Raw genomic sequence first — 22,157 nt, forward strand, 5'->3', positions numbered from 1 at the left:
CAAGCACATAACATTTGGTCGTGTACTCAAAATTTTGAAATGCTACACAGATTACATGGAATCGGAAGTGTTGTGAAATAACTCCTCGAAATTCAAACTGGTTTACATCATGATGAAACGCGTTTCTTCAATACACGCAACAACTAAAAGCCACACCCGACGAAAAAGCAACGAACTCACACCCAATGCTTTTCCACTGAATTCGTTTAAGTTAGTCTTGCTTAAACTGTACCTCCAGTTCAAATCTAACTTTATAAAGCAAATGAGCTCTTCTAATAAGCGCAATATTCACATTTGTTCTGCGTGTTTTGTGATGTAATAGTGAAGTTCACTCCATACATTCTACGGATGGCTAAAATATAGGCAGATTAGAGTGGGGAAAGTTGTTATTATATGCTCTGGGAGATGTCAGTCGCCACTCAACAAAAAATATAAAAATCGCTAATGCGCATATGCATTATTTATACTGCTCCATTATCCGGTTAACCGTCACAATAATATCCGGATATAAGATAGCAAAATAACTCTTGGTTAACCGCTATCCGGATAATCCATCCCTAGTATGTTTTGTCTGGTTTTTGTATATTCCATTACATGTCAATAGTTCATGATTGTGACGTCATAGACCAATACCTATTTGTGTTCTGTATGGTATTTTGTACTGTACTTTTATTTGTTTATTGTATTTCTTTTTGAAGTATTTGGTTGTATTAAGTTCTTACAGGTGTATAATTAATCTAGTTAGTTAACTTAGTTACTCTGCTGTAATTGGAACCGCAAGAAGATTATTTTGTGATTGACATCTATTGCAACATCAGTGTCCAAGAAGCTGGCAGAAAGAACCTGAGTGGTGATACCAATTCCGGTACGCCACACATGGTTATCGGCTCGATCATCTACCATGATGCTGATTTTATTGGGGTGACCGGTCTGTTGTCTTCAAATTTCGGAGCTTCCACGATCCTCTTCCAGAATTTTATTAATTCATCTTTAGTGGGTCTATTCCCTTCGTGATGTTAGTTTGATCTATTCTTCCTAGGCATAGCCAGATGTCATTACTCCAACTGCTTTCGAAGGATGGTATGCCGAAGGTTGTTCTCTCCTTTTCCACAATCCGCTGTTTTAGGTTCTTAAACACCCTTTGCTTCATTCACACTTTATAGCATCAAGAGTGCGATTAGGAAGAATCTTTAGCAGGTGGGCATATCTGTTTTTCTTGCTCCAGGCGCAGGTCATTTTTAGCCAGCAAAAAATCCTCGTGGTTCTACCTTGCTCAGGGTGGTACTTCCACCTAGACCGGATTTAGTGGTAAATTCACGGTCACAGTCAGGGCAAAAAGGGGTCCCTACTTTTTGTGATCTCGGTGGGTTCCAAACCACATCCCCCTGCGAAGGTGAGGAGTCCAGTGGGTTTTCTTGAGTTACGGGGTTTGGACAAATCTAAATGGGGGTGGTAACCCCAGATGGATTATTAAAGACTACCCGATTTCAGATACCTCGAGGCATTGCCAGACTCTAGCCACAGGGCGGCTCTGGACTGGATAGGAAGGACCTACTGCAGTAATGAAGCTCTTGAAGGACTGGCGAGTTATATGTCTGTCAGTGTTACTATAAATATTCAACTCGCCAGTCCTTATTATGCCACCAACAGGATAACATGACCATATTATGCCACCAACAGGATAACATGACCATTTATTGACACCAGTCCACTACAAGCAATTTCTATTCTACAAACTTCACCCCGAACGTAGACATTAAAAAAAATGAGACCACATCCGTGAAGCATGACCAAAAATAAATGCACCACCATGCATTTATGTGTAAAATACCACAAGTCAAAAAATTATTTCTATCTAATCAGGGCATTACCGAAAAAACAATCTAGGAATATTATTATTATTCAGCAACGTACACCAAAGTTTGACAAATATCAATTGCTGATGATTCGGATGCACTTTCCGCAACTCTTACTATTCTTTTATCAACATCAACTGAAAACTTTGTCACAGGAGACAGCTTAGTTAGAGAATCCATTGCTGAATCAAAGTGAGGAATTCTTCTCGGACCGCTAACTGGATCTGTGTATCGCATCAATGAAACTTTGGAAGAATCTTAAATGAAACAGAAAGAGCTTAACAGAAATAAACAACAAAGGTGATGCATGACTTTTGAAGCACTCAATATAACTGTTTTGATTCTTAATACAATATTGCCGCAGTCATTGCATACAGCTCGACCAACTTCATGGCAGAGAGAAAACTAGAATTAGACAAAGTCGAGATGAAACCCTTTTTCATTTTATCTGTCTAATGACATGGTTGTCTCTGTTTCATTAAAGCAGATAATGCCTGGCATTTGCCACACGTTACCTGTATGGTTGTTGTACGAAGAAAATCAATGATGAAAATTATGTGATATTCATCCAGCAACAAAGTAGTTTTGGTAAAAAGTTTGTAACAAAAAATACTAATACCTTTAATGAACTTGTTTAATTTGCAAACTTTGGTTACAATTTGATTACAAGTATCACCATCACATATCGGTATATTTACTGAAAAACATCCACTCATTGGCTGGTGATTTCGTACCTTTAAAGAAAAGAAATTCATAAATATAATTTATATGTTGCATATAATTATGCGAACTGCATAAGCCAGAAACCAAACTAGTTAGAACTACTCGATCCATACGCATAGTTAAAAACATACAACATGAATATTGTTATAAACTGTTAAACATGAAATTCTGAGTTTCATGGATGTTCAATCAACAAATATATATATATAATCCCATTTCATTATTCAAGAAACCACCAAATGTGCTCAAATTTAAACAATAACTGCTTCAAAAATATATATAAAAGTATCGTACTTGCACTAACACTGAAGGTTGTACTATAAATTCACACATTGGTTTCCCAGGACAACATTCCTCTTGAACTTTAACCGGTCCTTGATTAGATGGTCTTATTTCCACACCTTCCAACTGTGAAAGAGAATATAATCATCGTATATATTCATAAACATGACAAACGAAAACCATTGAATATCGTCTTGGGCCAATCCAGTCAGCACAGCAGATGCCATATGCATCATTTTCAAACCAATGCAATTGATGCATGAAAAACCACTTGATGCTGATGAATTCATATGCATAGCATTTGATAATATTGATGTGCCAATGGCTTAGATTTATTATAAAATTACATACCTCCAGTGATTTGGCCAGGTAAACTCTGTTAGTCACCAATACATCTACTTCATCAAAGGATGATGTCAGTGCTAAGGCTCGTTCTGCTCCAATGTTAGTAATGCTATCTTTGATAGATGCAACAAATGGCATCACCTTGTAAGTATAAATGAAATGTATATACCTAATTTATGTAATTGAAATACAATCCGGCCCGCCTGATGCTGCCACAACCAAACTAAAACCAAATTCTGATGTTTTAGCTCGAAAATAGCTTAAGATGTTTGTTGAGATTGCGATTAAATTAGTTTTGGCACAAGAATTATAGTTTCCCAATTTTGCTTTTGTAGCACTGTATATATTGTTCATAAAATGTAACTTTTTATGTCACACTTACATGGCCCGCCAGTATGGGTGGACAAAATTTGTAGCTCCTGGTTCAAAAACCTTGCCGGCCACAGGTCTAAAACATGGCATGAGGTGCACACCACAAGTAAGCAGACCAAAACTTATACCAAAAGTCTCGCAAGACAAAAAAAAAAGATATAGTATTGAAAATTTCATTATTTGGTTTTTCTGGATTACCTTTTTCATGTACTTCTTCAATTCTTGTCTGGTCTTCAGTTGAGCCGCAATTTCTTTATTTTCTGGCAAAGATTCTGTTTTTCCTGATTTATATAACTGAACCATTACTTCCAGGGTTATTTTTTGCCATTCAGGATAAGTTTTTGCCACATAAATAATGCAGTGTGTCGGCTTGTCAAACTTTTTCTATAATATAAATATTTTCTTGAAATTGGGACTTCGAACAGAAATTCATGCAAAAAATTATGATTGCAATACGAATTCCTAACACAAAATAAACCACATCAAAAAATCATGTTCAACTTGATCACACCTTTCCCTTTCCTGGAGCCATTCTGTTCTTTAATTTCAGGCGCAGATCGTGAGCAGTATCCATGACATACTGTGATGCTCTGATAGAGATTTCATCAACTGGGCCTGGTGTAGGCCATTTGGCATACATGATTAAACCAGGCTGGAAAAGATAAAATGATACAATTTTTAAAGTTTAGTAATGACGCCGTATAGCAGGCCTGGGCAAGTTGCGGCCCGCGGGCCACATCCGGCCCGCTGCAACGCTTCATCCGGCCCGCGAGCAGGTTTCTAGATTTAGACACTTTCTTTTTTATTTACATATAAAATATACTTTAACTGTCAACAGACGGAATTTTTAAGATAATGAAAAAGTCGGTAATAACGTTTGACTAATTTTTTTTTAAATTGCCGCTTGTTATATATATCTGTCTTGTATACGGAACTGTGGAACCATTTAGAAAAACGAATTTATATATAAGCATCGGCGACGAGATGCTAAAAATAAATAAATTTGAATAAGCATCGTCAACGAGATGCTAAAGGTAAATAAAGGATCAAGAAACCTAAATCTTGATTTTAGAGCGCCAAAAAATACTAAAAATTGAACACAAACAAGTTTTGATTCAGAACGCCCGTGACAGATAAAACCGCTATTGTAAAAATTGGAAACTGAAAAATCCCTGGTGCCCTCTACAGACATTTTAATTGGATGGCTTTCGTGCGGGCGATGTACCTTTAGAACAATTCTAAAACTACCGACGAGTCCTGATATATAAGATAATTGATGTAAAGTTGATTTAATCGATTTTCATGCTACTAATTTTATCGCGGATTTTAAAAATGGTAAAATTTCTAAAACAGAGCTAAGTCAGTGTTGCAAGAATAGATCAGATTTCACAAAACACGAATAAAAATAATCTGACACTTTACCGCACATTTTTATATAATCGGAATGCGGTGGCATTTTAGAGGAATAATGCTTAGATTTCGTCAAGGCAACCGCGGGTTAAGTTGATAACAAAGCACGACATTTTAATGTGCGCGTACCAATACATTTTAAATATACTCGTATCGAAAATAGGTATCAGAAGTAAGTATATTCCGGCAGTTGATCTGACATTTTTATATCCGCAGATAGCCGTAGTATTTTAGAGCAGTGAATCCCGGTTTAAGCTCGCAATGCCTACTAATGCATCAAAATTTTCCGCGACCCCTGTTCCCTTAAAAATGCTATGATGACAGCAAAGTTATATGAATCACGATGTTTTGCCACCGAAGGCATGGTCCTAATTCCGCATTGTTACTCACTCTTTAGCATTAATGATAAAATTCGGCATTGTTATTTGTTATGCAAGCGTGACGTTTCTCTGATCCTAAGTATTATCTCAAATTCTCGAAATTTATGTTTTAAACTAGTTTTAATAATTGTGCTTTGAATAAAAGTTTTAATGAAGTAAAATAGATATAGTACTTGTTTTATTTAAAAGTGTAATAAAATACAATAAAAACGCGCGATTGACTTTATTTAGTCCGGCCCGCCACTGCATTTTGAATATTCAATGTGGCCCGATACCAAAAATAATTGCCCAGCCCTGCCGTATAGTATTTCACATGGATAAATGTATTTTGGACTGTCATCCAGTATTAGCGCACTTTTTTGCGAAAATTGCGAAGCAGCTTTTTTTAGGGACTGCGAAATAGCACTTTTTTCCGTTTTTGGAGAGAAATAGCACTTTTTTCCGATTTTGTATGGAATAAAAATTCAAAGTTGATAAATATTTTCGTGTGAGTATTAAGTTCACAAATAAGTAACATACTAGTACTTTTGTAACTCAGTTCTGCATAACATAACGATATTTACCGGAATTCTAACCTATAAGATGCAGACATAGGAGATAAAGCTTTTGCATTAACGGCAAAATTCTTGTTTATAATATGATTATTATACAAGCACACCGATTCCGCTCCTCCCGCAAAAACGCTCCTGGCGTCTTTGAAACCGGATGTTGGAATACTACCCAGTGCGTTTTTTTTAACCAGAGTGGTCATGTGGCTATCAATGATATCGTAGTAAAGTGTTATAGTCACTTTGGAAGAATTGTGACCAAAGTGCTCGATTTTCAAATCAGACGAAACTTTTAGCAGCATGTCACAGATTTGCAAAATCACCAAATTCACAAAATACCATTAAGTGCCATTTTAATCACAATGTTGAAAGCACGTGGCATTTTCCGGAATTTTGCGATATTTACACAACTATTTCTCATTGATATGGGAGTACGGGTGGGCAAAATTCAATATTTTTTTGAATCGAATATTTTTAACGAGTACCGAATAACAAATATTTTCGGAACGTCGGTGGAAACATTAAAAAATCGGCAACGAAGCCTTTGTAATCGCTAATTGTTCTTGTCACCGATCGTATTGGCGGCGATATCCAGGTTTTGGTAATCTATATTCCCGCCCTCTCTTTTTCACAAATATGAATTATTGTAGGTCGGCGGACATCGAAGTTTTATATTTCGGGTTTACCCGTTCGTTCACATCGGCAACAGCTGTTGAAGACATTGAGGACCCAAATTAACATTTGCGTTGGCTTTAATATTACCTATCAAGAATTGTGAATTTACCGTCCCAATTTTATGCGAATGATAATATTATTGTAGATACCGAGATGCAGATATTTATTGAGACGATAAATAACTTTCTCATGTTTTTCTATGGTGATAAACTTCGCAAATCTGAAATTGTGCCAATCCTGAATGTTGATTTAAAATAGTGATTTAATAATTCGGCAATAAAGGCATTTCTGCGTGGTCATAATGCGAGATGACGTTAATGAACAGCACTTCTTTTACAGGATATTTTACGTATGCGACTTAATGCTAAAAAGATTGGGCTCGAGCGCTTTTGTGCCTAATAGAGGTCAGGCGCTAATTGTAACTAATTCCCTCAAGTTTCAACGTTTTAAACAACAAAACAATACCCCGGCGATAATTATAGCTAAAATGTTACCGAGCAATTCATAATTTTAGTTATGGAATTTGCAAATTCACCAACCAGTTTCTTGACGATTTTGATAATGTCACGCCCTAATTATTAGTGCAAAAAATACCCCCCTTCTTCCCCGGCGGTTTGACGGGTTCTTTGTTCCATTCTTCAGAAAGTTCTGACGCTGGGGGGGGGGGCTTTGTGGGGGGATATAGAATACTGAATCCGGAGGGTTGAATCCCTGTCGATTTTCCGATTGCTCAACAATTGCAAATTCCGATTGCTCGAAAATTGCAAATTTGCGGGCTAGAGTTCTCCCCAAAAATGATGTGTACCAGACGTTAGTTAGACGATAGATAAAACATTAGATTAATACTTTTCATGACGCCCCGTTTTCGAAAATACAAAGTTATATCGCATATCGCATATCGCGTTATTGGAATGAAACATTATTTACGGTTAATTCAGATTATATTTTACTTCCATGACACCTGGTATCCGAAAATACAAAGTTGTATCGCGAAAAATGTGTTTTGTTACATTTAAAATAAAACATTTTTGCGATTAATTTAGATCATATTTTACTTTTCACGACACCCGTTTCCGAAAATACAAGGTTATATCGCGAAAATGTGTTTTGTTACATTTAAAATAAAACATTTTTGCGATTAATTTAGATCAAATTTTACCTTTCACGGCAACCCGTTTTCGAAAATACAAAGTTATATCACAAAAAAATGCGTTTTGTTACATTTATTTTGCATTCCCAATAAAATACTTATTTTCCCTAATTAAAGTCGTCGATGAATCTGTTCCTGTCATTCAAGCTCGACACACGTTTGGACGAGTGTGGGGCGGTTTTTTGGTCGACGATAAATTAAAAAGTTGCCACACGTTATTTGTATAACGATAATAACTGAAAATTAAGATTTTGCAATAGAAGTGAATTTGTCTCAAGATGGTATTTTACGATTCTTGCCCACAGAAAATAAACACGCTGACAGGCTTGGTTATAATTGATATTCGTTTAATTTATTTTACACTATTAATAAACGCGCCACACCAAGTGCGGCCATATAAATTGCAGTTGCATCGGTATGGACTGTATGTTTTTTGCGCTCTCACATTAATAATAATTTTCAACAAAACAATACCCCGACGGTTATTATAGCTGAATTCGTTACCGAGTAATTCACAATTTTATTTACGGAATTTGCAATTTCAAGATCTCACTTGACGATTTTGATGTCATGCCCTAATTATTACTGCTTAAATGCCTCAAAATACAACAAATGTAATCATTTTCGACGATAACAGGCGCAACAATTCGTAAACGAACCGTTATAACGAAGTTCGCGATTGATTTTACCTCTCTCTTGTTTACAATTTTAACATCCCGCCGGCCATGTATGGTCGAATAAAATGTTCACATATTCGAATATGACTTGGCCACGGATGGAAGGGATCACTAAAGAGCTAATAGAAAGTACATACGCGAGGGTATGATATTAATATCGAGAATATTTGTGAGCATATCACAGGGTGGAAATATTTTGCACCCGGCTGTTTGTTGGCAGAACAACGATACGCTAAAGTTAATTGATCGAATACAGGGAAGTATTCATTTATCATCTTACTTGCGAACATCGAGGTTTTGGCGGAATTGTACGATCATGTTGTCTTTCTTAAATAATAACTTTTTTCAATAAATGTTCATTTTACTTTTGCGTCTTTATTATATGTCGGATTTTCATTTATTTTAAATTCGAAATTGTCCGAAATACTCCGACAGGTGTATAAGTACAATAATAATAGTACTTACCAAGTTCTTACCAGGGAAGTTTAATACACACAATGTGTCAAGGGCATCATAACTCCCGTTTTTTTAATTTGATTGTTTTACATTCTGCTTAAAAAACAACGTCGTTTTGCAGTCATCTACCGTAACTCTCGCGACCAAATCTTTTTTGTTTTGTATGGCATCGTCTTGGCGCAATTTATTGCCCACTGAATTTTCATTGTGTTTTAGGATAAGTTATTTTCTGTTTGTTGGTTTCTAAACTTTACAAACTTGGATAGCAATTACTATTAATGTGAGATTTGTGCATATGAACGATTGAATATCGCGACTGGATGTCCGATATCTGAGAATACGTACTTCTCTTTCAACATTAATTTCCAAGATATCAGCGTTCATGTGGTCGAATAAAAATTATTTATCAAATGGATTGGTATTTCGAGACACCGTCAAAATTATTTGGGATCCACTATCATATCATTCGTTATTTTTCTTATAGTCATGTTTTTTTCAAGAATCACCCTCGTTATATTTCGTGTACCTTCGCAAAAGAAAACTCTTTGATGTCATCGTTCCTATTAGTGTAATTAAAATATATGCAAACCTCGCAAGTGGCGTTGTGTTGCGAATATTTGATACTAGGTCAGCAGCATTACAAAGAGTGCTATTTATGAATGCTGAAAGTACATGGCATTACTAAACATTTTGCCAATATATGATGTTTTCTGCCCGATTTAAACTAACTCGCACGCAAACCAAGGCATGTCGACATTTAAAAATTACTTGTCTTTGGGTAAGCTCTGAAATAATATAAATGTAAATGAGAAATTAGGTCACGCTAGCTCACGAAACGGGGAGGATTTTCAAAGTGATCTTGTGTAATATTTCGGAGAAAAAAGTTTGAAAGGAAAGTAGGTCAGTCAACCTATCTCCTAAAACAGGGGAGCATCTTGCGTAATATTTCGGAGGGAACGTAGTTTAACCTATCTTTTAAAACAGCGGGTGGTGACTTTCAAAGTGGTTCAAAATCACAAATTAATAATTATCAGATTAGGTTTAGGGATAAATAGAAAAGTTGAATTCCCGGCGCACCTAACCCTAATTAGTTGATTGCTATTTATATTTGGGGGGGGGGGGGGGGGAGGGGGGGGTTATTTTGCACGGGATTTGTACAAATGATCCACCCTGTAACTAATATGGTTTCCAGCCTGCATGTATCAATCGTTGTCTGTTAGATGGAAGGAGTAACAAATGTGAAAGCCTTTGCTGTTCAGGCGAGTTAAGCAACTGACACCGTGATATATTGCATGAAAGTTTTGTCCGCGGCAGGTGTTAGCAGATGTCCTTTCGTTGCCCATGAATTCGCTTGTTTTAATTAAACATGAATTCGCTTAAAGGGAACTCAGTTAACTGAAAGGCTTCTCTTTAATTCATAATTTTAACCAGAGGAGCGCTTTTTCGAGTATCTATGCCATTTTAAATGGGTTATATGAAAGGCTAGGGCCCCTAACTTGTTAAAATCGGCAAAAGCACTTTCGCACTTTTTTTTTCGACTGCGAAGCACTTTCGCACTCATAATTTGCTTAGAGTTAACACTGCTGTCATCCTTAAATGCAGATACATGATGCTTTACCCATAATTCACCTTTTTTTCTTCGATATAATAAAGGGAAGATTTTTATCAGATTAACAGCAGAACTTGCAAAAACTTTTTTGTATAACATACCTTTGCAAGAAGTCCCCATACATGTTCACAGACATGGGAACATATTGGTGCAAGTAGGAGAGTTTGTATTTCAATAAATCGTAAAATTAAATCCTTTTGCATTCCCTGCATTGATAACTCGCGATATTTATCTCTGGAAGCCTGAAAGAGAAGAACAAATGTTTTGAAAATATCCAATAAATCTCACCAGGGTAATGTAATAACTAATAAATTGAATAGATAATGTTGAACCAGGATTCCTGTCTTCCAAAAATAGAGATGCTTCCTACATATCAGTGGCTGCTTGTACAGAGATAGGCTTGAAGTAAAGATGAAGTAAAGTGGAGATATCACATAAAAAACTGTGGCATACCGGTATTCATAATTTTGCATATAAAAGCAGAGAATATATTTATTGAAAAAATATTATTATTTCTGTTACAAATGCACAGGCGTAACCCTTCATGTAGTGTGAATGAACAAATTAGTTATTATGTAAACAGTGAGCAATCATAAATAAAAATCATTTCCAGAGTTGAAGCAATTGCTATATTATGAAATATCCCATGCCAAACCCATTTAAAGTTCGTTAGAAAACAAAATTTCAAAAGATGCACACTGTCAATAAAGGGTATTTTAACTGGCACTGTTTTGAATGTTGTGATTGGCATCAACTTTACAATGAAAAATCTTTTGAAAAAGCGATGAGTCGTATTGTATAACAAAATTGGATGAATGGCAATGTAGAAATAATATTTAAAAAATAGCAGTTCATTTATGAGTAGCCTTGGTCGATAAATATTATTATAAACAAACATGGTAATTGAACATGAATCAATCTTACGACAACTAATAGCCTTCATATCTTTACAAACCTGAAACTCAAAAAAGCCAGTTCTAAGAGCTTCCTTATACATCATATTCTCATAATGTTTTCTTGTTTCCACAATTCCAATATTTATCTCACTTGCAAAAACACGATCATTAAAAGTATCTGCTGGTCCTTCATGTAATGGAATCTGGATATATATCATTCACAAATTTTTATGAAAAAGTGTATAATTATGCCCCATCATGATCAAATTTAACTAATCATCAAATACTATTTTAGTGACAAAATAATCTAAAACATCATTGTAGGGTTTATTATTTAAAAACAATAGATCTAAGTGAACAAAGTCATCTAACCTCTCCATTCAGAACCTCTTTTACCCAGTCCAACCATGTATAAAGGCGTAAGATGCCTGCATCTGCCATTTTCTCAACAAAATTAGCGTCTTCGACTGTGTCTCCAGCATCCGCTAAAGCCAGTCTCATACCTAAATTATGAAAAAGTAGAAGAAAAATTGCTTCATTCACATAAACCATACAGATTGGTTGGATAGTAATTTATATCGACCAATGAGACTAATAGATACACAGAGTACTTCTAAAGTATGGCAACTAACACAGTAGAACATCATACTGAATTCTTACAAGTTACACTGCTAATCACGCTCTGTAGAGCAGTATATACATTAGGAATGCACTGCAGTAGCAGTACGCAAAACAAAATTATCAAATTATTTAACTCTGCGGCTAGAGATTGACAAAGACCGTTAGAATAGTCATATCACAAACTAATGCATATAGAAGTAAGACACATAATTCTAAACATAAGTCTAAAATATCCTGGCCTTTTGCAGTCAACGCAAAGTAAGATCATAAGAATTCACTTTCTGGTAACACCCTAGTGTTAGTTAAACAAGTTCTATAAAGCAAAAGCACTGTGCAGAACAAAAATTCCTTGTCATGACATGAGGAAATGAAAACCATCAAATTGGAATTGTCCATTTCATTTCCATATACTTTTTTAACAAATATGAAATTCAGAAATGCATCACTGTCTTTTTTTGACCTACCGGTAATACAAATTGAGAGGCTAGTATTAGATCAAAACATTCAATAACACTGGAAAAATTTATTGTATACTCCCTGTCTCTCTCCGTACACAGCTACTAAATTGTAATTTTACATTCGGTCATGTCTGAATCTAGCTAATTTAATAACAACTATTTTTATACGAGGAAACAAAAAATACTCAATCTTTTTAAATAATTTATTTATTTCAATATGAGGAATCAAAACCATTTGTCTTGATAAGAATTTGGGTCAATATCAAATCCAAGAACATAATGAACATTATTACATCACATCAATACATATAATATTTTTTTTTTCTAACTGTTCTTTTATTGAGTTTTGCCTTCGAGCGCACCCAGGTACTAGGAATATTAAAAAAATCAAGAACAAAAATCATAGGCCTCCAAAAATAATAATCAACAAAAGTGAAGGCGTTTCTTAATTTTATTATCTTAAGAATTGATTTGTAAGACTTGAGAAGCCATAAAATCTTCAATCTTGAAAACTTTAAAAAACATATACCACAACACAATCTCATATAAAATATGCTAGTTTGCTAAACACAATCACCGGTACTACCTCAACTTTATTATTATACTTAGGGTATTAAATACATACTTAAGAATTAATTTAACTACAACATACCATCAGCAGAATATTTTTCAACAGCTTGATACAAAGTCAAGAAATTTCCAGTCGACTTGGACATCTGAAGTCAAAAATCAAATGAAATAAGCAAAATGATGATGATACCTGGCCGAACAAGGGCCATGTAGCGGTCAAAACAGACAAATTCGAACTATCTACGGCAGAGAGATATGTGGATATCCAAATACTCAAACCATGTAAAGTGATGTTTGAAACCAACACAATATATTTTTAAACAAAGGACACTTTAAACCCAAGTGTATTTTAAGTAGCGTTTTGAGTGTGATGATTTGCATCAACTTCATAATAAAAAGATCTATTGGTAAAGTAATAGCGATAGCTATTAACATATGTACTAAAACACCAAACAGCAAGATTGAATGAAATTAACAGAATGGTAGATTTCAAGTAATACTGGTTTCAGCTTTTGATATGATACTTGCACTCCAATAATACAAAGTGAATGTGAGAATCTGCCTCATTTTTATAAAAACAACATTTTAAAATACACGGTGTAAATTTGGAGGTTAAACATTGAGCAAAGATTAGAAAAAAATGTACCTTTTCAGAATTTAACATCAGATGACCATTTGCTCGAACAGATCTTGGCCATAAATTTGGTTCCTTTGGCCATATGGCACAATGATTATACAAGAAGTATGTAAGATGATTCGGCACAAGATCTTTGCCTAAATTAAAATATGATGAGTCATATGTTCAAAATTTTTCTTAGGTTAAAAATATTTCTTCAATTGCGCTGCATGCATTTTATTCTATTGCGACCACTAAGATGGAGATAGAAAAAGGCCAGATTTCACTTACTTACTTACCGAATGTTTTCTAAAGCTGTCTCAGATTAGCAGCCAAAGAAGATATCTTGATATTAATTGAAGTAAATAAAAAGTGCTAACCTGATGTTCGCAAATCAACAGGATACCAGTATTGAAATTCACTGCGCAATTTATCCAAAGTGTCTTTGGGTATTTTTGTTTTTGGAAATGGAGTTGATTTGTAAAAAATATAATCCCAAACTTCCCTAGTCATCTGTTCTGGACTGGAAATAAAAAGGTGATAAACACAATTCCCTTCAAATACAAGGAACTCAAAGATGGAGGATAACAAAATAATTTACCATTTACATGGAATCTGATCTTATACATGAGATCCCAGAGTAAATTTGAATGGAAAATATGTTTGAAAATCATTTTATCAAATATTGAATGAATGAAATACCAAGTAAATTGGCTGAAAGATAAGCAAAAAATAATTAGAAACCTAATATTTGCAGGACTTTTCCCAGATCCATCAAAAACCCCTCCTTGTAGTAGATGAGCTACTGTATAATAAGACATGTATATTGTTGAATCAGACAAAGATTCAATTAACCATTGCTCATCCCATGGAAGACGAGTACCTAGAAAAAGTTGAATATATATTTGATTTTGAAGTATCAACTAATCAAACGGTTCCTAACCTGTGCCATATGACACACAAACAATCAAATAACGATTTAAAAATCATGTTAACTGAGAAGTATGACTGACAATATCAGACATTCACAGCATTAATATCATTTGTGTACACAGGGTGAATACCATGAAACTCTTTCCAGCCCTAAATTGATGTCGATGGAGGTAGATTTCCCAATGCATGGTGATTTGTATTATAAAAATTAAATACCTGTTTTCATTTTTTATAGTCTTTTTAGAGTCTTTAAATGACATATTTGGTATTTCGCATTTCAGTAAATTTTGAATTGAATAGTATACAGCTTTGAAAAGCATCCACATACATACCTAATCCATAGGTTCTAGAACAAGCATGCTCTTTCAACCAATCCATAGTCGCATCGAAATTTTTTCTCGTTTCATCACAATAAGTGTTCAACTTTTCCAACGATGATTTAGTTAATGATTTCCAGTTTTTCTCTCCGTAATCAAGATACCTGAATAAAGAAACTCAATCAGGCAAGTTAATATGTGTACGCAAAGTCAAGTTTTATGGAATGTGCTGATCACCTTACGTATAATAGGCCATTTTATGGATATTAACCATGTTGATCATAGAAGAAATGACCATTCAAGATGGGATTTATGGTAATTATCCCACAGTGAAAACACCACAGCCTTTCGCTCAGATACTAGTCCAGGTCATATATGGGAATAACTACGGTAGGTAGTTTCATTGCATATTATACGACAAATTAATGGAGGCTTAACTAAAGCACTTATCTAAATTTTAAATTACCATTGATCACACAAAGCAACAACACATTCGTCAGCAGATCTCGACATCACTTTTTTTTCTGGTTCCATATACAAAAGTGCTTCACCAGATTTAACCATTGCTTGTTGTATAGGTTTCTTTACGTTTTGAACTTTCTGTCCTTCATATCCTTCAACCTTTAGGAATGTAATGAAAAAAATTATTTTAAGAACATAGTCAAAACACTACAACCAGTCATCTAGTACTAGTTTTACATTAGACTGAAATTCATTAAATATACAATATTTCAACCTGATTATCAGATGCCAGAAAAATTATTATATAAAATTTTTAATATATATAAGTTATAATTGATTGAATGGATTTTCACAACTCTATCTCAAGATATAGTTAATATAGTGATTTCTCCATTTTTACACAATTTCGAAAATGACATTCAAAATCAAACAGGATTGGAAATATATATAATTCTCTATATCTTTCAATTGAAATGTCCCACAACTTTAAATCTAACACACAACCGTACCAGCATGACTCCATCATAAAATCCTTTTAAATAAACCATATCTTTTGCTTCAGCCAATTTGTCTCTGTCGTTTTGACTCAAAATCTTTAACTGCTCACAGACTTGAACAGCAGAAAGATTACTGAATCCAGGTATGTCTATGATAGGAATCTGAAAAGTTCAAAATCAGTTACCGTAGGTATTATTGAAAGGACATATTTGAAAAGGAACGTCACCAGTATTGCCTAAACAGTCCTTCTCCAAATATCAGCAGCCATTAGTGTGGATGGAAAATTATGCCAAACCTGATAAAAACCAATAATCCAGCAAGAATATGTGAATGTTAAATGTCATTGAATTAACTTGAGATCAGTACGCTTCTCAAGAATAATGACATTGAAAACTATATGTTTTTACTATATCCATATCAGAAAATCGCAGAGTAATTCTATGAGGTGCGCCTCTTGTGTGGTCCTAAAATTACTTTCAGTTCAGCTCTGCATAAATGCACAACTTCCAAATGAAACTTTGATACTCACAGGTTCAAAAGGCATCACCATTTCATCTGTAATTCCATATTTCTCTCTCAGTGGTGCTTTATTCTTCAAATCTCTCAGAGCTGCAAAATCATCAGGAGCATCAGAAGGAACACTTGTCACCACACCTGTACCTTTGTCTTCTCTTATTGTAAACATAGGAAGAGTGTAAATCACCTGGAAACAGATTGTCCACATTTAGAAGGATATAAGGCAATTTACTATTGCCTTTATATTTGATAAAAACTTGTTATTAAGATTATAGATTTTCAAATTTCATAAATGTAGGGCAAGTTGTCATAAGGCACAATATTCTAAAATATTTAAACAATTTTAGATTCAGTGTCGGCTGTCATACCTCAAGCAGTGCTTCACAATCATTACATAGCGTAATTTATTGTACAGAAATATTGGAAATTTAACCTCATATGATGTTAAAGGAGCATGCAATGCCATTCCCATAATGTCTTGTCCGATGAGTTGAGCAACAACTTCAACTGTTCCAACCTCTGTCATCAATTCTTGATACGACATATTTCTGGCTGCTCGACGAGTACTCACAAATATTTCCTCATTTTTCACCTGAAATAGAACACCAGAACAACTATTCATAAAACAGATATGGAGATTAACACTTCTCTAACCCAAAAATGAGGTCTCAACTTCGATTCATGGTCCACATGTTGGAAACATTTATTGGCAACCTATATCCATCTCGAAGAAACATCCTGATCTATATTTCTATTCCTCGAAGAAATACAGAAATAAAATAAAATGGCAACTAAACTTTAATAAAAAAGATGCAATAGTAGAAAAAAAAAACAGTAAAAAATACAAACAATCTACATAAATCCATCACAGAGAACCAAATGAGAATACAACATATTTCTTATGACTTTTAATTATTGGCCTGATATAATGCCAAAAAAACGCCTTCTAAAACTTTTAAATTGCAGAATCCAACTAATTATGTTGTTCGGCAAAAATACTTTCAAAGGCAAAGGCTGCTAGAATACAACTAACAGTTTGGATATTGAATCGGTTTGTTTGATACAACCAGGTATCAGACTTAGTAATTAAATATGATAAATATAAATTTCTCACCTTATATGCAATATATGGCATATCTGGCCTAATCCAACAATTAGTTTGACCAAACATTGTTTCGGGACGAAGTGTAGCAGCAACAAGAAACATATCTTTACCAGACAAAAATCTGAAATAAGAGAATGGAGGAGCATTAATTATAAGCATATTGATTATCATCCATTAGAATATGGGGTGATTCTGTACTGTACTCCATTTATCACAAGCTTTCTTAAGTTACCAAGTTGATACCAAAAAGATTTCTAACAAAAACCTCATCAATGTTGAAATCAACCAACATCACGTCTGACAATGTTAGTGATGGCATGAGGTCAATATTGAGGCTCATAAAGATTCGAAGACAACTCAATTCAAGTAAGAAAAATTACTTCAATTTCTCAGGATATGGTTCTAGCACTTTCATTTTGATAAGAGTATATTCTTGACAACCAACACCTTCCCCTGATTGACGATCATGGTCCATGCATGGTTGATTGTCCTGGTAAACACAAACAATCAACTTCAGAGTATCATGAAGGGGAAGTATCATCCATTATATTTTTTATATACTCAATAGCAACATTAAAAAAATGTGTTAAGTAATAGAATAAAGTAAAGACCTCTGGTCCAAACTCATACTTACCGTAACACCCCACCAAGGGTGAAATAAAATTGGATCGTCTATGCTAAAGCGGAAAAGTCAAAAACATTGTATCACCATGGGTATTAGTGTATGCTTGTGCAAAACTTAGTTTGACGCTTAAGTATGAAATCACCTCATAAAGAAAAGACGTCTATGCCCAGATAGAGGTCAATAAGGTAATTTTGGCATTAATTATTTTTGTGTCAATAAACTCTCATTTTCTTAGATGAATTCCATTTACAGATAAGCCCATATAAATAGACACTGTTTCCTAATAATACAACAATGAAAAGAAGTTTTGAATACCTTAGGTGAGAATATGGTATATCTTTTACCAAATTTAATCATTCCACGATCTTTCATAGTCAGAAACTGCCATCGTACAAACGAATCATAATATGGATTTGCATCTGTTGTAATAAAAGTTCTTCTCCAGTCGACCTTAATTGAAATAATAAGAGTATAATAATGTAACTCTTGATACTAGACACTGATCTGAAAAGATCAAAATCGAACAAATTCGTTTCATTCAACAAAGGTGAAAAAGAATCACAATTCACAACTCACAAGTTTAAGCCTATTGTCTATAATGCAAGAGTCAGTTTAGATTCCAACAGAATTGTTCGATTTCAAATTATTTCCTGTAGATTTGGCGATTTTTGTTTTACCACATATGTGGAACAAGATATGAAACTCAAAACACAATACCAAACAAAAAATAATCGAATATTTGTTTACCTTAGTTTAGGTATTTTTTGAACATGACCTAATTTAGAATAAATTAGATATTCCATATTTCAAAATATTACTTTATAATGCATTTGGTAATATTGGTAGTTTATTTGGATTTGGCTATCCCTAATCACAGCCATCACTTTATTAATTCATAATTGTTTATCTGAAAAAAACTATTGTTATTACCTTCAAACCCATGCTCTGCAAATCACTTTTAGCAAGAGGTGGAAAATACTTCAGCCAATGTTCAGGATCAGAAAAATGTTTGATTTCATCATCCTTCAATCCTAGACATTCCATAATTTGCCACTGATATTGCATTATGCCAGACTTGGCTACTGCTTTGCTTTTCTTGGCTTTAGCCTTGTCTTTAATTACTGTTAGTAAAGTTCAAATATTTTTGTACTACATGCAACTTTTAAAAGTTTTGAATTCTATTATTTTGTACACGCAAACATAACACAGATAAATGGTGAAATAGATACTAGAAATAGTAAAATAGTTCATACTTGATTCAGCCGTTTGTTTCTCACTTTTCTCACACGATTGATTAAATTCAGGAAAATTTGGTGGATAACCATACATTTCCATCTCCCTTTTGAGTTTATCTGCACAAGCCTATAAATAAATATTGATAATTTCTTTCAAATGATATAACTTGAAATTCAATTCTAAGCAACATTAAAATCGAATGAAATTTGACATAAATAACGATATCAAAAAGTATCTAGGTACACAAAATTTGAAAGTATTTAATTTCATAAAAAATGGTAAATTTAATAAAAAAAAAGTGGTGAAGTATATTTTGAATTATGAGGACCACAGTGCAATAAATCATGAACCTTGATTGGCATTCCTGTGCAATGTAGTCCGAATGGAAAAAGACATTTCTTCCCCAGCATTCTTTCGAATCCAACAGCAAACTCACATTTAGTGAGGGAAAATGTGTGACCAAGGTGCAAACGTCCATTCATGTATGGATACGGAAAGGTCACAAAATGTTTCGGCGTCCTGAAAATATAAACAGATTTCAAATGTTAAAATGAAAGTTTATTAAGCATGATGTGAATTGGCAATGTATTAAACCTTCTTTCAGATGAGTCTGGTGAAGGTGCATTTTCCTCAAAAACTTTTGCTTCATTCCATATCTTCTGGACTCTAGTCTCAATTTCTCTCAAGGCTTTGAGCTTGAAGGTTCCTTTTCTTTCCACATTGTCACTCTTGACAAACATAAAAAATTTTTTTTAAATTGATCCATTATTTTTTACATTCATGAGTTTGTCCTTACAAGACCATAATTTATTGTAAGCGGATCTATATAAACTCAGGTAACTTATCCTTGGGTTAACTTCAATCTGAAAACATAAGGCATCATGTCACCACTATAATTTAATAAAGCGAAATAAACATTGGGGTATCAGATTACTATTTATTTCCACTGGAACCACAAACAGGGAATTCCCCCTCTAGAAACTATAATTGTTCATGCTATGAATACCCACTTCATAAAATGATAAACACATATAAGAGACAAGAGAAGAGTCCAAAACTGTCGCTCACCGACATATTTGAAATAATATTTTCTTTTGAACTGCAATCTCCCAACTTGGAAAACTTTTCTTCTTTGATGTAAGTAAGGAAGAATTAAATAACTGGTTGAATACAACCAACACAATGCAGCTATATTAATATATAGAAAATAGGTAAGCTTTAAAATTAAATTGGATAAACACTGATACCAGTTATGAAAATAGCTGGTAATTACTGAAGAGACATAGTATGGGCAAAAGGGCTGTCTGTATCCCAGGATGAGTGTACTGTCTTCAAAACATTTACTGAAATATGAAAAACTTATCCTCCTATTCAGCCACTACTAGCATAAGGCAGTAAGGTGGACCACAAGAACTTGTACGGTTGAAGTATACACTGCACACTGAAAGACTGGTCTGATTAAAGAATGGAGGAACTGAAGAAATTTCAAATGCAAAAATTTGGCTTCAGAAGTGCGATACTTTGCCTAATTTAAATATTAATTACAGTAAGGTCTGAAGGTAGTTATTCTGTTATTGGTGGACCAAAATAACTCATTTGTGTTAATGTTAGGTACGGTATCATACTTTTGCCTTGTGTTTGTTTGGTACGGTAACCCAGCACATTTTGGTTAGGATAGGATAGGATTTACATATTCATCCCGGGGGAGAGGAAAGGCGATAAGACGTCTTATTCATATGGTGAACCACGGCCTCTCGTCCAGTTACCATTCCAAGTCCGGTACCGGTATGGGATTAGTTATATTGTTTGTTTGGGTCTAGTATAGTTTAGTACCACAAGTACTTCCAGTTGGCGTATCAAAACGAATTTTGCATATGTTATTCCTAACCCCCACCCGACTATGCCATCTAAAAATTACGTCAATACGGCGTCACAAACACGTCATAGGGCTTGCCAAAGTATAATTACGATCGCCCGAAATGGCATCCGCGCCGCCGATTACGAACTCGCTGACGCCGGCGATCTCTCTCCTATCGTGATCGTTATGACGGGAAAACGAGAGAAATAGCTTGCTCGATTTCGGGTGATCATCTGCGCGTTTTGGACGACCATCCGCATACTTTGGCGGGCCTTATTACGCCAATGTGACGTCGAAATGACGTAATTTTTCGGTGACGTGTCAGGTGGGGGTTGGGATTGGCATATGCAGAAATTGTTGAGCCAGGCCAACTAGAAGTGCATGTGGTACTAAACTATACCAGACCCATAATATCTATCTGTGCCAAAGTGACTACCGGTATATTTGATCTGTGCCCATCTGCCCAAGCGTGTGACAATCGTGTGTTTCCGACCTTTGACCCCAGGACGATAGGATTTACATAATTATCCCGGTGGAGAGGAGTGTTCAGTAGGGTTAGTTCGGATACCTATAATTTTTAATATCCAGATAACGGATATATCCGGGTATTTCGTATTTTAATTATCCGGTTAACCGGATAGTTACTGAAAATTGTGGAGAACCCATTTCACAAGATTTTTGCGGTGAATTGACCGAAAACCACCACACAGTTCTATTGTAAATGCGTACATGTGTATTATTTTGCTCGAACCAAAAAGGATTATGCATTTTGATGTTGCGTGTGTCAATAAATAAAAATTTAAGCTTTGTAATCGTTTTCCCCCGACTGGTAAATTATTTTCTCTTATTCAAATCATATGTAAAGATTTATATTATTCCTTACTTTATTGTTAAATTTTTTGGAAGTTTCTCTTTGTGTCTAGACTCTAGAGCAGGGGTCACCAAACTACGGCCCATTTTATC

General features: G+C 34.6%; 1 protein-coding gene across 1 annotated transcript; it reads right to left on the minus strand.

Moving 5' to 3' along the window:
• Positions 1-1,665: 1,665 nt before the first annotated feature.
• LOC120341075 (leucine--tRNA ligase, cytoplasmic-like) lies at positions 1,666-20,563 on the minus strand. Its single transcript, XM_039409504.2, has 26 exons — positions 20,405-20,563; positions 19,931-20,064; positions 19,687-19,855; positions 19,354-19,462; positions 19,031-19,221; positions 18,416-18,550; positions 17,856-17,965; positions 17,485-17,596; positions 16,804-16,962; positions 16,384-16,557; positions 15,866-16,015; positions 15,361-15,515; positions 14,910-15,058; positions 14,389-14,527; positions 14,025-14,167; positions 13,675-13,802; positions 13,111-13,174; positions 11,752-11,882; positions 11,439-11,582; positions 10,585-10,725; positions 4,090-4,230; positions 3,777-3,962; positions 3,213-3,347; positions 2,874-2,987; positions 2,476-2,590; positions 1,666-2,113 (listed from the first exon to the last, which is right to left on the minus strand). Exons 1-26 carry the CDS (start codon positions 20,408-20,410, stop codon positions 1,899-1,901), a joined length of 3,549 nt encoding a protein of 1,182 aa, XP_039265438.2. The 5' UTR covers positions 20,411-20,563; the 3' UTR covers positions 1,666-1,898.
• Between the last annotated feature and the right edge of the window lie 1,594 nt (positions 20,564-22,157).

This window comes from Styela clava, chromosome 14 (genome assembly GCF_964204865.1).
Source record: "Styela clava chromosome 14, kaStyClav1.hap1.2, whole genome shotgun sequence".
Lineage (NCBI taxonomy): Eukaryota > Metazoa > Chordata > Ascidiacea > Stolidobranchia > Styelidae > Styela > Styela clava.